General features: G+C 33.6%; 1 protein-coding gene across 1 annotated transcript; it reads right to left on the bottom strand.

Moving 5' to 3' along the window:
- Positions 1-432: 432 nt before the first annotated feature.
- LOC124367638 (protein Dr1-like) lies at positions 433-12,964 on the bottom strand. Its single transcript, XM_046824616.1, has 4 exons — positions 12,864-12,964; positions 3,438-3,688; positions 1,844-2,007; positions 433-621 (listed from the first exon to the last, which is right to left on the bottom strand). The coding sequence occupies exons 2-4, from the start codon at positions 3,670-3,672 to the stop codon at positions 505-507; spliced, it is 516 nt and encodes a 171-aa protein (XP_046680572.1). The 5' UTR covers positions 3,673-3,688; positions 12,864-12,964; the 3' UTR covers positions 433-504.
- Between the last annotated feature and the right edge of the window lie 1,203 nt (positions 12,965-14,167).

Below are 14,167 nucleotides of genomic sequence, written 5' to 3'. Positions count from 1 at the left end.
TATATTGAGAACTTTCGTTTGATCGAAAAGGATTCAGACACATTGATCACATAAAAATCACATAATAAATTAGTTATTAATATTTCAGTTGTCACAAAATCTACCTACTTTTCAAAACTGAGTTTGAAGGACAATTTATAGTCTGGTAACAGGACATCAAACATAAAAATAATGCATAACTAAACATTCAAAAACATCTTCCTCCTATTTACTGAATATAATTGGGTCATTAGTTGAATCTGATATACAGGATAAAGCCGGTAGTGTCAGGACGGTTACTTTGGAGGACAGAACATTTCACTGTTTATTAGAGTCTTTAAACTTTAAAGACATAATTTTTAACCTACTGATTAATCAGGAACAATAAAACAAAGCAGATACACAATGTATGATAATAGAGTGTAATAGAAGTATAAAAATTTGTACAAATATGTTTTTTTTATCGTACCATGTTAGTCTCTTTGGCCCAGAGCCTCAGACATGCACACCCGTTGTTTCATTATATTAATAATCATCATCATCACTGGAGTCCATGGATTGTTGCATCGTTGCCTGAATCTGCGCTTCAGCCTGCAGTTGCTGCCACTGCTGCTGCTCATCACGTGCCTGCTCCTCACGAGCCTGCACACGTAAGAATACCATAATAAAAAAAATAGCAACACTTTATTAAAAGGATATCGGACATTTACCATCGTTATATGTTAAAATATATAACACCTCATTTCGAGGATTGAAATCTACCATTTTCTTCAGGTAAAAACCATAATACATAAAAATAGCAGCAATGGGCTGCTACACAAAGGTTTAGTTAGTTAAGTGATAACTGACTGGAACACGAATGGCATGAAGTCCAGACTGGAGAGAATCAACCCAAGCGATGCACAGGAACCAAGAGCACTTGTTATACTTTTTTTTAACATATAACGATGGCAAATATCCTAAATCCTACTATCCTTTCAAATCATCGATTGTCAATAACAAACAAAGGATATATACAAATGTGTTTTTGCTGCATATAATAAGATATTTACAAATAAATTGACAATATTGAACAAATCATTGACAGATATATGACAGTTTTTTATAACAAGTCAGTATAACAGTGTTTTAAACAAATGCAGGTTTTTGTTACCTTTTAGTTAAAATCTTAACTTAACAAGTTCACAAAGTTACTTTAGTGACACAGTGTTTTGGGGTGCCCATTAATGTATTTTTCTAAATCTTATTTTAACTACAACCAATGCTGCAAATGTAACATATAGATCATTTGTCCCATTTTCAAGACAGAACATTGTTTTTTTTTGTAATATAACAATCTAATAAACTATTTACTACTGAAAAATAACAGAGGTTATACTTGAAGTTGGCTAAAAAGGACTTCCTATGTGGCAATTTACATATGGGTTTATTAAAATTTAGGATTACTTTGTAACAATCACTGGTGATTGAATAAAATTAAACTGTTGACAACTAAATAGTTCAATTTGAAAATATTTTAATTTTTCACTACAAGAAATTAAGGGTAAAAAAAATTTTTACCTCAAAATCTTATGAAGTTGGTTGAATACTTCAAATATAGCCAAAAGCTGACAAAGTGATGTAATAACAGGAATGGCAGAATGTTTTTTAACTCCTTAGGATGAATTTTGAAAATTAATACAATTCCCACCTAATATCTCTAATGCAAAAAAGAAATTATTACTAATGATCTTGGATCAAAATAGGTTTTTTAGCCCAATAATATTAATGCCAAAAATAATATCATAATGTAATAGAAATGTATACAGGTAATAAATTAATTTTCCATGAATGCACAAAGAACAGGTGCAGTTGGTTAACTCACTCTGGCAAACAATTCCTGTTGTTGTTTCAGCAACTCCTCTTCAGGAATGCCGAGATTTTCCAGCCGAGTACTTTGTCTTCTTCGCTTGGCAGCGATTGCTTTACAGTCTCGCAGTACAGCTTCAGCATCCGCACGATAGTCCCCAAAGCCAAGTTTGTCAAGCGCTGAAATATTGTCATTAACGATTATAAAATAAAAACACATACACACAAGATACATCCAAAGAAGAAGTAACATATTTAAATTTTAACTTCAAATGGAAGATCTTAAACTGTTTTTCAACATAGTAGTGTGGGATATTTAATACAGATAGCCATGTGACATTATGATTCAGACGATATGTCCTGGAAACAATACAAATTATCATTCTTTGCAAAACAATATTCCAAAAATTCAGCTTGGGTGCCATAAACTTTGTTCTCGATAGTTTCCAAATTTGATAAATAAAAGTGGACAAGCTCTTCTTTAATGTTTTGAAACAAAGAATTTGACAGTTTGTTAGGCTCTTCAATCTTAAAACAACTCCCAATCCCCAATTCGCACACAGCAATTGTTTGTTTACCAAGCTGAAAACTGAAGTAGATGGAAAGCCCTTTTTCTTATGATCACAGTCACAAATTGTAAAGAGATATATCTAAGAGTTTGTCAATACTGGAGACAGGAAAAGATTCCTCTGATCTGTTAATGGGAAAATATCTGTCTAGGAACACAAAAAATATAAACTGATATACGAGATGTATCACCAGGTATAAAAATATATCACTGAATACAAAATATTATTACCAAGTTCAAAAGTATATTGAACACAATGGAAACTACGTAGAAAAATACATAATAATTATTGTCAAATTATTCATAATACACTGTTTGTAATAAACTTCCAAATGTATATAGTTTAACCCTTGTACCTTTATTTCCAAATAACTTACCTTTATTTCCAAATAACTTACATCTCTTACAATACTCTGGATGAGCTAACATTAACTTGCTAGATAGGTTAAGTTTAAATGTTTATAAAGTAACTGACCAGAAATATGGATATCCACAATCACCAAACAAGATTTGCCAGGAACTTCAATATCCCTGCCCACCGCACTGTACTTTACACTAAGAAACCATCCTACGCCGGCGCCAAGCTTCTCAATCTTCTTCCGGCAAGTACCACGGATGTTCCAGCAAGAACCTTTAAGAAATGGCTGCGGAATTGGTTGCTGAAGATCCAGTCTACAGTATGGAGGAATTCTTTGAACGAGCTCGCGTTCTTAGAGAAGAATGAAATTGACTTTATTGTAAAATAACAAAATGTATTTTTTTTTACACCATTCTGTTCTCAATGATCACGAATAAAAGCATTCTGTATTCTGTATGTAAGTTTATCTCAGAAAATTAGCTATTGAAAACGTCCAAACGGGAATTTTTTAATTCGGAGTTGTAATCAATTTTACCTATTAATTATTAAATTTGACCAGCTGAAATTTGACAAGATGTTCATAAACATTGATACTGGAATGTTACATTGACTACCTCTTACATTCTGTCAAGAACTAAAAATAAGACTATGCAACTTGCACTAACAAATGAGACAATTTTGTACCTAGTAGGATATGTTCAGCATTTATTGTCCTTTTCTGTTGCTGATTGCAGATCTCATTTGCCTCGGAAGAGATGAGGTGTATAAATTCTGTACAACAATTCAGTATCAACTCTCTCGATTCGTTGGCCACTCGAATGTTGGGTAACAGTTCCTTGATCATCTTGTTGACTGAGGCTCGTGGCAGAGTCAGTTCATCTTCCTCCCCAGACGGTGCGTTACTGGTTGATGTCATCATGTTTATTCACAACACACTGGACAAAAAGATTAATTAGATAAATGTTCCAACACTTGAATAAGCCTTAGTTATTACCAACACTCCAGTAGGTATTTACCAAATGTATGAAATGGAGAGCCACCTTATTCATCTTCTAACTTACAACTAGTAATTAGTAAAAACATTTTTTCAATATTAATTTATTTTTGGGACAAGGCCTTTCGAAACCGAAGGTTTCATCGTCAGGTGACTTAACAAAACTTTGGATTTTACTAACTACTAGTTCTAAATTAATGTGTAATTGCTCCAAGAGTCTTCAATCAAACTTGTAACTGATGGTCATTTTTCTTAAAACACCAGATATGGGTTAAATGATTCTTTAATTATTATTTAAAGCTAAACATTATGGTTATGTTTCAATAATAAATGCCTTGCAAGACATAAAATAACACAAATCAAATGGTTTTTCTTAATAATAAAGACCCGTTTTGGATTTGGTAAACTTAATACATAAAAATATTGATTCAGTTAACTTCTACACAAGCCAACCACACTAATTTAAGGTGATCCTCCTGCCAGCTTTATCTCAGACGAGTGACTCTCATAAGTGTACACCAGGCCGCAAAAACCCATAATGTCAATCCAGGCGTGGCAATCCAGTTCGTCAATCCAGGAGTTGCAATTAAATCCATGAATCCAAGACCGACTTCTGCATCCGAGAGTAGCACTTAAGACAAGACATCCGGCCTAACTCGATGTCTTGGTTATGCAAATAGCTCACTTACAATTCGGTTTTAGGAGTGCTCACTAACTTATAGCTTTGACAGTGCTTTAATGCATCTCGACTCCTGATTCATAGGGCTTAAAGGGTTAACGTGCATTGACTGTGGCAGACACCCCTGAGCACTCGCTGTCTTGTGAGATTAGTTATAATTATTCACTATAGAACAGCAGTGAAGGTGTTAAACACGAGGCTTCATTAAAAAATACTGATACTCGATACTAGAAAATTACTAAAATTATATCATGCATTAGATTAACTCTCTACTCCAGCATATGTATAGTTTCAATAGATGCTGCAACATGTTTCTGAAGATTTTTATATGGGGCTGACACTCGTTATTTCATAGTCATTCTCAAATGACCCAACTTTGATATTATATAATAATCGTACGCAATAAGAATTATAATCAAGAAGCCATAACGGTGCTTTTTGAGATTGGCTGGTACTTTACTCGGCTATTATAGGTTTCTTTACAACCACTAGGAGATAGCCTTCTTCAACTTTCATCGCTTGAAGTCAGACGTGTTACTGAGGACATCCTCTTTCTGTACTGCCTTATTAATTCTGAACTTAACAGTATCTACTGGTACGAGATCTGTTTACCCTGTTTGCCAAACCTACAGCTTCTAGCTCCTACATTGTCAACTCCACCTTATTGAGGATTCAGCATCATGGGAACATCATACCCTCTAACCTCGACTTCGTCTACTCTACTTTTTCTTACTTCGAGTGTAACCTAACAAATCCAAGACTGCAACTTCAGTAATGGACAGTGTAATGTCCCTTTCTCTAGGTGGTGCTTTTAAAGGGCTATATGCAGTGTAAAACACGTACACACACGCAAAACTAACACTATTCTCACATTAATTGTTACAATGTATTTGTTATCTTTATATTTATTATTGTTGACTTCATTGGTACGTATAGTTATCATTATTGTTTCATCTGTTTTATTTTTGTGTACGTAATAGGGCGGGAAACTGTCTATGACATTGTGGAACATGCAAGTAACATTGAGCAGTTTATGAAGTCTGTAGTAAGTATGCCTGGAGACAGGAAAACTTTAAAGGGTGTTGAATTCCCAAAAATTGAAGAGGCTCTCTACACGTGGTTTTAACAACAAACAGAGGGAACGAAATGCTCCAACATTAGGTGACATTTTGAAAACAAAAGCTAAATTTTGTTATAATAAAATCATAAATAAAGATGACTCCGTGCCAGCGATGGCTGGCTTGATAATTTTAAATCCAGATGAGGAATTCGGTTTCTTGAAATGTCTGGTGAAAAACTGTCAGCTGTGAGTCAGAAATCGAGGCGTTTAAATTAAAGTTAAAAAATAAAATTGAAGTCGACGGCTTGACTCCCAATGAACTGTACAACGTTGATGAAAAGGGCTTGAACTGATGTCAGTTTCCAATAAAAACTTGTGTCACTCATGCTTCTGGCAGAAAGTTAAAAAAAGAACTTTTAAAGTTCGCTGTGCACAAACGCTTCTGGCACACATAAGTTAAAACTACGAGGTGTATCCAAAAAGTATCCGACCTTGACGTCTAGCATGAACTGACGTTACTCGGCGGCAATAGCAATCTGGTCCCCTTCAAAGTATCAGAATCAGAATCAGAAAAATCTTTATTCGATTGTTACACATGGTGTACATGAATGGCGTTACATGATTAAGAAAGTAAATGGTTAAGTTTACTAAATATGATTTACATTAGTATCTAACCAAATATAATACAATGTAATTTTAATGATTGTAAAAACTATTGTGAATTGTATAAAATTCAGAAAAGGAGTACAACGGCATTTCAGTCAGATAGCTTTTAAGTTTATTTTTAAATAATTTATTATTTTCTATTAATTTTATATTGCTTGGCAGCAAATTAAAAAATTTAGCTCCTATGTATATTGGTTTTTTACAGAAAAAGTGTAAGTTATGTTGAGCTACTGCCATATTATTTCTATTTCTTGTATTATAATTATGAGTCTCACCACTCTTGCCTAAGCTATGAGTACGGTTCATCACTGACATTACAGTTTCATATATATATATGCACTGTAAACCGTCATGATACCCAGTTGAGGAAAGTGATCCTTCACACTTTCATTCCATTTAAGTTTTAAAACGACACGAATTGCTTTTTTTTGTATCACTAAAATTGAATTTAAATTTTTTATTGATGTGGATCCATATAATGAGATACCAAATATAATATGTGAATGGATATGTGAAAAATAAATCATTTTTAGAATTTCTTGTGAGCATAATTTTGACATTCTGCGAAGAGCATATAAACCAGAGTTAATTTTTGAAACTATTTTTTCTGAATGTTTATTCCATGTCAGCGAACTGTCTAACGTTAAACCCAAAAAACTTTACTTCTTCTTCTTTAACTATAGCCACTTCATCTATTTCTATATGAGGATTAATTTTATTTCTGCATTGGTTGGTACAAAATTCCATATAGCTTGTTTTTGTTGGATTTAAAATTAAGTTGTTTTCTTTGAAAAACTGATTTACTTTTGATACGCTGAGAAAAGCAAACTCCTCTATTTCCTCTTTAGATGAAGCAGTAATTCTTAGAGTGGCATCATCAGCGTATAAGCATAATTTATCTAGCTCTGGAATTCCTTTTAGGTAGCAGAGGAATAGAAGTGGCCCCAAAATGGATCCTTGAGGAACCCCATAAGAAGTTTGTTTTAAAATAGAATTATATTTACTAGTTAAATTGTTCTTGTTATTCAGATTATGTATTTCCACAAACTGCTGTCTGTTTTGTATATATGATTTTAGCCAGTTGTACTCCTTCCCATGGATACAAAACTGCGATAACTTAGTAACTTAGCATGACTAACACTGTCAAATGCTTTATGGAGATCCATAAATACTCCTATTACCTTTTCCCCTCTATCCACAGAATCAATCACTGACTCAATGAAATCAGTGGCAGCTGTAACTACAGATTTACTTTTTCTAAACCCATGTTGTATGCTATCAAGTAATTTGTTTCTTTCTAAATAGTCAACCAGCTGGTTAGACATTGCACGTTCATATATTTTGGATATAACTGGGAGCAATGCAAGTGGCCGATAATTTGCTGCATCAAACTGATCGCCTTTTTTAAATAGAGGTTTTATTTTTGTAATTTTTAGTTTTTCAGGGAATTGCCCAAAGAGGAAAGATGAATTAACTATATGAAGCAGTGGGTCAGTTAGAAATTCCATTGCATATTTTAATATTGGCACTGGTATGTCATCATATCCAGTGCTATAACTACTTTTTAGACTTCTGATGATTCTAATAATATCATCTCTATCAATTAGTTTGCATTGAAAATTAATATCTGAAAAGTATTAATTAAAAGTAAATTAGTACTCCCCTCCAAAAGCCACTACCTTATTCCAACGCTCCTCCCACTTCCGGAAACACTCCTTAAATTCATTTTGCGGAATGGCTAACAGGTCCTTCATCGCATTTTGTTTATCTGTTCAACATCGTCAAATCTTTTTCCTTTCAAAGGAATTTTTAATTTCGGAAATAGCCAGAAGTCACAAGGAGCTATGTCAGGACTGTAGGGAGGCTGTCGTAGATGGTTGATGTCGTGTTTGACCAAAAAACGCTGTATAAGATTTGAGGAATGAGCTGGTGCGTTGTTGTGGTGCAGGATCCAGTCACGGCTTGTCCACAGTTCAGGTCGTTTCCTTTGCACTGCATCTCGTAGCTGCCTTAGGACCTCAAGACAATACTCCTTATTCACTGTCTGACCTCTTGGAGCATATTCGTGATGAACAATGCTGTCCTGGTCAAAAGAAACTGTCAGCATTGTCTTGACATTGCTTCGACTTTACCTTGCTTTTTTCGGCCGTTGCTCTTCGCGAGTTTTCCACTGTGGAGATTGAGCCTTTGTTTCAGGGTCGTAGCCATAAACCCATGACTCATCACTTTTTTAAATAGCCCTGGGTCACTTTTTATCAAATCCAGATTGTCCTGTGCGATTTCAAGTCGACAGTTCTTCTGTCAGCAGCCGAGGAACAAATTTTGCCAAAACACAGTTCATTTTTAAATCTTCATGTAAAATGTTACTAACTGACGATTTTGGTGTTCCTAAATCTTCTTCCAGCTCTCGGACAGTCAATCGACGGTTTTCATTAATTGCTGCACGAACATTTCCAGCGTTTCTGGCTGTTCAAGGCCTGCCAGACAGCCATCACTCTCCACTGATGCGGCCATTTTTAAACCGTCTAAACCACTCTTTTATTTGTGTATCGCCCATAGACACGTCACCATAAACTTTCCGTATCATAGTAACCGTCTCTGATGGTGAATAGCCAAGTTTTTGGCAAAACTTAATGCAAATGCCCTGCTCAACATGTTCAGTCATATTCAAATGCGACGCACACACATGGCAGTACTATACGGAACAGAGCACTGTGACTCACTGAGTGACAGGATCGTATTCAATGCCTAATATGGGAAGGAGTAGGCTCGCCCCCCCCCCTCCAATAACCGGTTCGAGCCGGTCGGTAACGCCACGGCTCGAATACTTTTTGGACAGACCTCGTATTGGTAGTAGGTAAGTCTAAAAATACTAGATGTTTAAAAATGTTAAAAAGGAAACATTACCAATTGTTTACAAATTTCAAAATCGAGCTTGGGTTTCCCGGGAGGTTTTTAAAGAATGGTATGAACAGAACTCTATACCTACTGTTAAACAGTTTTTAACAGAAAATAAATTACTATTAAAAGCATTGCTATTGATGGATAATGCTCCCGGCCACCCTAATAAAACTGAAATGACAGTTAAAAACCAAAGATGGAAGCATTGAGATAATACTACCAAAAAACACAACATCATTGATCCAGCCACTAGACCAAGTTGTCATAAAAACCATGAAAATGCACTACAAAAAACACTTGTTGATGGACATTATGAGCAACACAACAGACGATATTTGAGCTATTTTGAAGAGATTTAAAATAAAGGATGCTGTCATCAACTCTGCTTATGTTTGGAATCAAGTTAGGAAATTACACATCATCAAATCTTGGAGAAACGTGTGGACTACACATCCATTACTTGAAAAAGATGCTGAAAATGAAACAGATTATGATGTAACTTACTTGGATAGTTTGTCTACGACTTTTTCATTTATTAACAAAAAATGTTGAAAGAAAATGAAGGTGTAGCCTACCAAAGAAGATCTAATGAAGTGGCTGATCTAAATGCTGACTTAAATGATGATGAGATTATTGATGAGACCACTACTCCAGACAGCAGCAAAACTGACGGCGATGAGATCAAGTTGGCTGCTAGTTCTTTTAGTCAGTTGTAATAACGCTGTGTCGGCGGCTGCTACCCTTATAACTTACTGTCAAGAGCATGGCATTGAAATTGAGACAATTGTTCATTTAAAAAATCTCCAGGAGAATGTGATCTCAAAATCTTTAATTAAGAAAAAGCAAAAAAAGTTTTTGATTTTTTTTTTTTAGTGTAAAAATGGTATTTTAAGAGTTTTCAGGTATGTATTATGTATGCACAGTTTGTTCATTCTAATATAATTAGGTACGTACAATAAAACATTTTGTTCTTACAGTATAGTGTTTGATTTTTTTCACGTTTCTTACTGACTATATGTTATTTATGCATTGTGTAAATGGCATCCTTGGTAATCCGGACTCCTTAGTAATCCGACAGTGTGCTGGTCCTATATCTGTTGGATTATCAAGATTGGACTGCCTTTATTCTAAATCCGTTAAACTCTCTAACAAGTGCTTTGCCATTGAAAATAAATTAAATGAAATATATTAACAACAAGAATAATACATTAAAATATTCAAAAACAAAAATCTTACAATAACATTACAAAATAACTAAACCAACAATGCCCTAAACCTACATATCAGAAACTTTACGATATTTATAGCTCACTTGGATAGAAGTGAGCAACCGCTTTTGTGAAAAGGAGGAAAGGATGGGTAGGGTACGATAAGCGGACCCGGTATTTTATATTGAAGAATGTAATCATCGATACCTAATATTCGTATCTCAAATCATAGACCATCAATCGATATAAAAATATAGTCCTCGATAACAATCATATGTTTTATATTAAAATATTAATTTATTATTTACAGTGATTAAACAAATTATTATAACAAAAATTAGGAAAACTGAAGACAACCATATTTGCTCCTCTCACAGTTACAGTTGTTTCTTTCCCACAAATTTCACACAATGGGTTTTTCGGTACGAGTCCAACATGTTGAAACCACGTAAAATATGTCATCATTTTTCAAAGATGTCGTGTATTTTTCTAAAATTGACTGCCATTTTTAATGATCAAATGTTACTTATGTAAAAATTAAATTTGACCTTACGTGTATTATTTGAAAGTGTTTACAGCTGTTGATATGGATTATTTAAGTTAACTGTTCAAAATAATTAATAAGTCTCGATTGATTATATCGATGGTTATGGTTAAGTAATATCATTTGCCAAATTCGATATAAAAAACCGGGTCTGCTTATCGTACCCTTCCCGAAAGGATTCTCCCCATGAACAAGGAGCCAAGTTTGGGAAGACTTTAATAAGCGGTCTAAACTCATTATTCGGTTGTTTTTGTTAGATATATTATCCAACTTCGATATGTAAAAATTGTATACAATAAGAGTTATAATAAATTACTGTAACAAGAAGAATCTCGTACATTACAATTTTAAAAACATAAATTTAACAGTAACATTACAAAACCAACTATGGCCTAGTCTTAGATATCACAGAAACCTTACAATATTTTATAACTTTCCCAGCTTGATATCAATGAGTAACCGCTTTTGTGAAATGGAGGAAAGAATTTCTCCCCATGGGTTAACAGGAGCCAAACCCATATGTTGGAGCCACTTAAACAAATCTTGTCACTTGTAAGAAATATCTCACCTATATTCCTCATATTTATCGCCATTTTCAAAGACTCAAAATATTAGTTATTTTTTGCGGTTTATTGTTTTTAAAATTACTATAACAGATAAGTTGAAATCATATTCTAAATTAAAAAATTGTATTATCGAATTATTCCTTCGGATAAAAACATCAAACCATTCGATAAAAACATCTGAATAAAAAGTGTAGGCCGCTTATTAAAGTCTACCCTGTTTCTGTATGGACAAGGGAACACTTGTCTTATACAGTGGAAGGGTAGGGTCCAATAAGCGGACCCGGTTTTTTATATCGAAATTGGCAAACGATATTACTTAATCATAACCATCGATATAATCAATCGATACTGATGAATTATTTTTAAACAACTTAAATAATCTATATGAACAGCTGTAAACACTTTCAAATAATACAATTAAGGTAATATTTTAAATTTCACGTAACATTGTGTATTAAAATGGCCGTCAATCTTAGGAAGCTTCACGAAATTGCTTTAAAAGACGATAAAATATGTTTTTTTATGGCTTCAGGATGTTGGGTTAGTACCTAAGAATCCATTATGTGATATTTGTGGAAAGGTAACAAATGTAACTGTCAGAGGAGCTAACATGGTCGTCTTCAGATGCAAAAAAAGAAGGTAATGGTGGACACAACTTTAGTAAAAACGTTTTCGTTCTGTTTCATTTAGTTAAAGTTATGAGTTTCCCTGATTTTGGTTATGTTCATTTATTATTTGTTATCATTAAATTCACATTTTAATTTAAACATATGATTGTTATTACTTTTATATCGATTGATAGTCTATGATTCGATATGCGAATATTAGGTATCGATGATTATATTCTTCGATATAAAAAACCGGGTCCGCTTATTGGACCGTACCCGTAACAAACCCTAAAATTCCAGATAAGATCATGAATACAGTCATATTTTTATTTGCTGTTAAATACATTGAAAGTAAAGAGATAGAATAGTCTAATTAAATTGTGCCAAAGAATATTTAAAATAACAATGCCTACCCAATCAAATTACAAACAAAGATCCTTACAAAGTTTATTAGTAATTGTATTATCTTCAGTTTTAGCCACAATCAGTTTAGTCAGACCACAATGGTGAAGAAGTGAATTCAGGTATTATCATGAACATCGTAGGCAGCCCTCTCCTTTCATTATGTTCAGATTTACCTAACTTACTTGAAATTTAAATTTGTTTTCATGGAATAAACAGTGTCTGTAATTTCACAATTAATTTGTTATTTATTTTTAATTATTATATTTGTAGGATTATCATTCCAGGTTTAATAAAATGAGTTACAGTTGAATGTTACAAATAAATAAAGTATTGTGCCTAACAAAAACGTATTTTGTTTGTACTAAGCATATAGCTGGTGTTAAGTAATACAACTGTACAGGACAAGTGAGTTCTGTTTACAAGAATTTAATATTTTATGATTACCACAATACCACTAACCAACCGACATTCTAACTCACCTCTGCAATTTCTGAACAGAGTGAAGTAAGCCTACGTCCAAAATGACAATCAACTAACAAAACAAAACTGGCTAGCAGACAGCTAACCTAGGTACTAGGTAACATAAACATAGAGTATAAATGAAAAATAACTATAATATTCAACAAAGGTTGCATGCGAGTTTTCACCCTGTAGTAGGCAGGCTAAAAACACCAACTCATACAACCTTATTTTGCATTGGTATGTGGTTACTTAATAATTGTGAAATACCAGATAAACATTAAACTTACATGTAACTACTATGTATATAGAATATTCATATAACTCTTTTAACGTATTTGATCCAATGCGAATATTGAGTTAAGCTCTATTTAACCTTCCACTCAGTGCTGCGTATGAAATCTGATATTGGTATAGATTGACTCTTGGAATCTGCTCTGCCTGAAGAGATCCATAACAAGTCAGCGACGAACACGTTCAAAACGAACTCCTAGCATAATTTTACCATCAGAGACACCTATGCTACAAAGTCACTTAACCTGGTTATCCTCGAAGCTACAAAATGTAGTACAGATGAAAAGGTGTTCTCATTATCGTCAAGTACACAATGGTGCTTTAAATATGATCAAAACAGCACGGCAGAGTATTTGACTTTTCTACACATAACTTAGCTATGATCCATCCATAATATATGATAATCCACAATCCGTGCATAATAATGTTGTATGTGTTATAGTTCGTAAGTTATTCTCCACTTTATATTCATAAGCAAATAGTAAAGAATTAACAGAACATGCAACCTAGGCAAGGTCTAGTCATACGTTTATACGTATAATTTATAAAACCCCTCCCAAGTCAATCCTGGCGTTATATCCAGCCGATTTTCTCATTTTTAAGTGAAAGGTATTTATGTACAGACGCCGTGAAGCATTGGAAGTTACTTAACTTTTGCCTCAAACAATTCATAAACAAATACATCAACAAAAGAAACAGTGATTCTTCAATATATACCGTTGAGTAATATGAACAACTACAATATCAAAACTTAGCAGTGATTCTGCTAAAAGAATTCTAATTATTTAGTCTTGGAATGATACTTTTCATAAATGAAAATCTTATCACTTCCGACATCAAAGTAATTTAGCGATATAGCTAAAATATATTTTGTAGCTGAGCGGATATACAGCTAATTCAGGTAATTTTGCTTTGTGAATCCTTTCAACAGTGCTTATGTATATAAAGTTTAAATTAGCTCGAACATTACAACTCATTTTTAAATCAGCCCTTTGGTGTAAGTGGCATCACCAAAGGGATGGCACAGAAC

The sequence above is a fragment of the Homalodisca vitripennis genome, chromosome 8 (assembly GCF_021130785.1).
Source record: "Homalodisca vitripennis isolate AUS2020 chromosome 8, UT_GWSS_2.1, whole genome shotgun sequence".
Taxonomy (NCBI): Eukaryota; Metazoa; Arthropoda; class Insecta; order Hemiptera; family Cicadellidae; genus Homalodisca; species Homalodisca vitripennis.
Note: the sequence above shows the minus strand (reverse complement) of the source record. Positions and strands in the feature narration are given on the sequence as shown.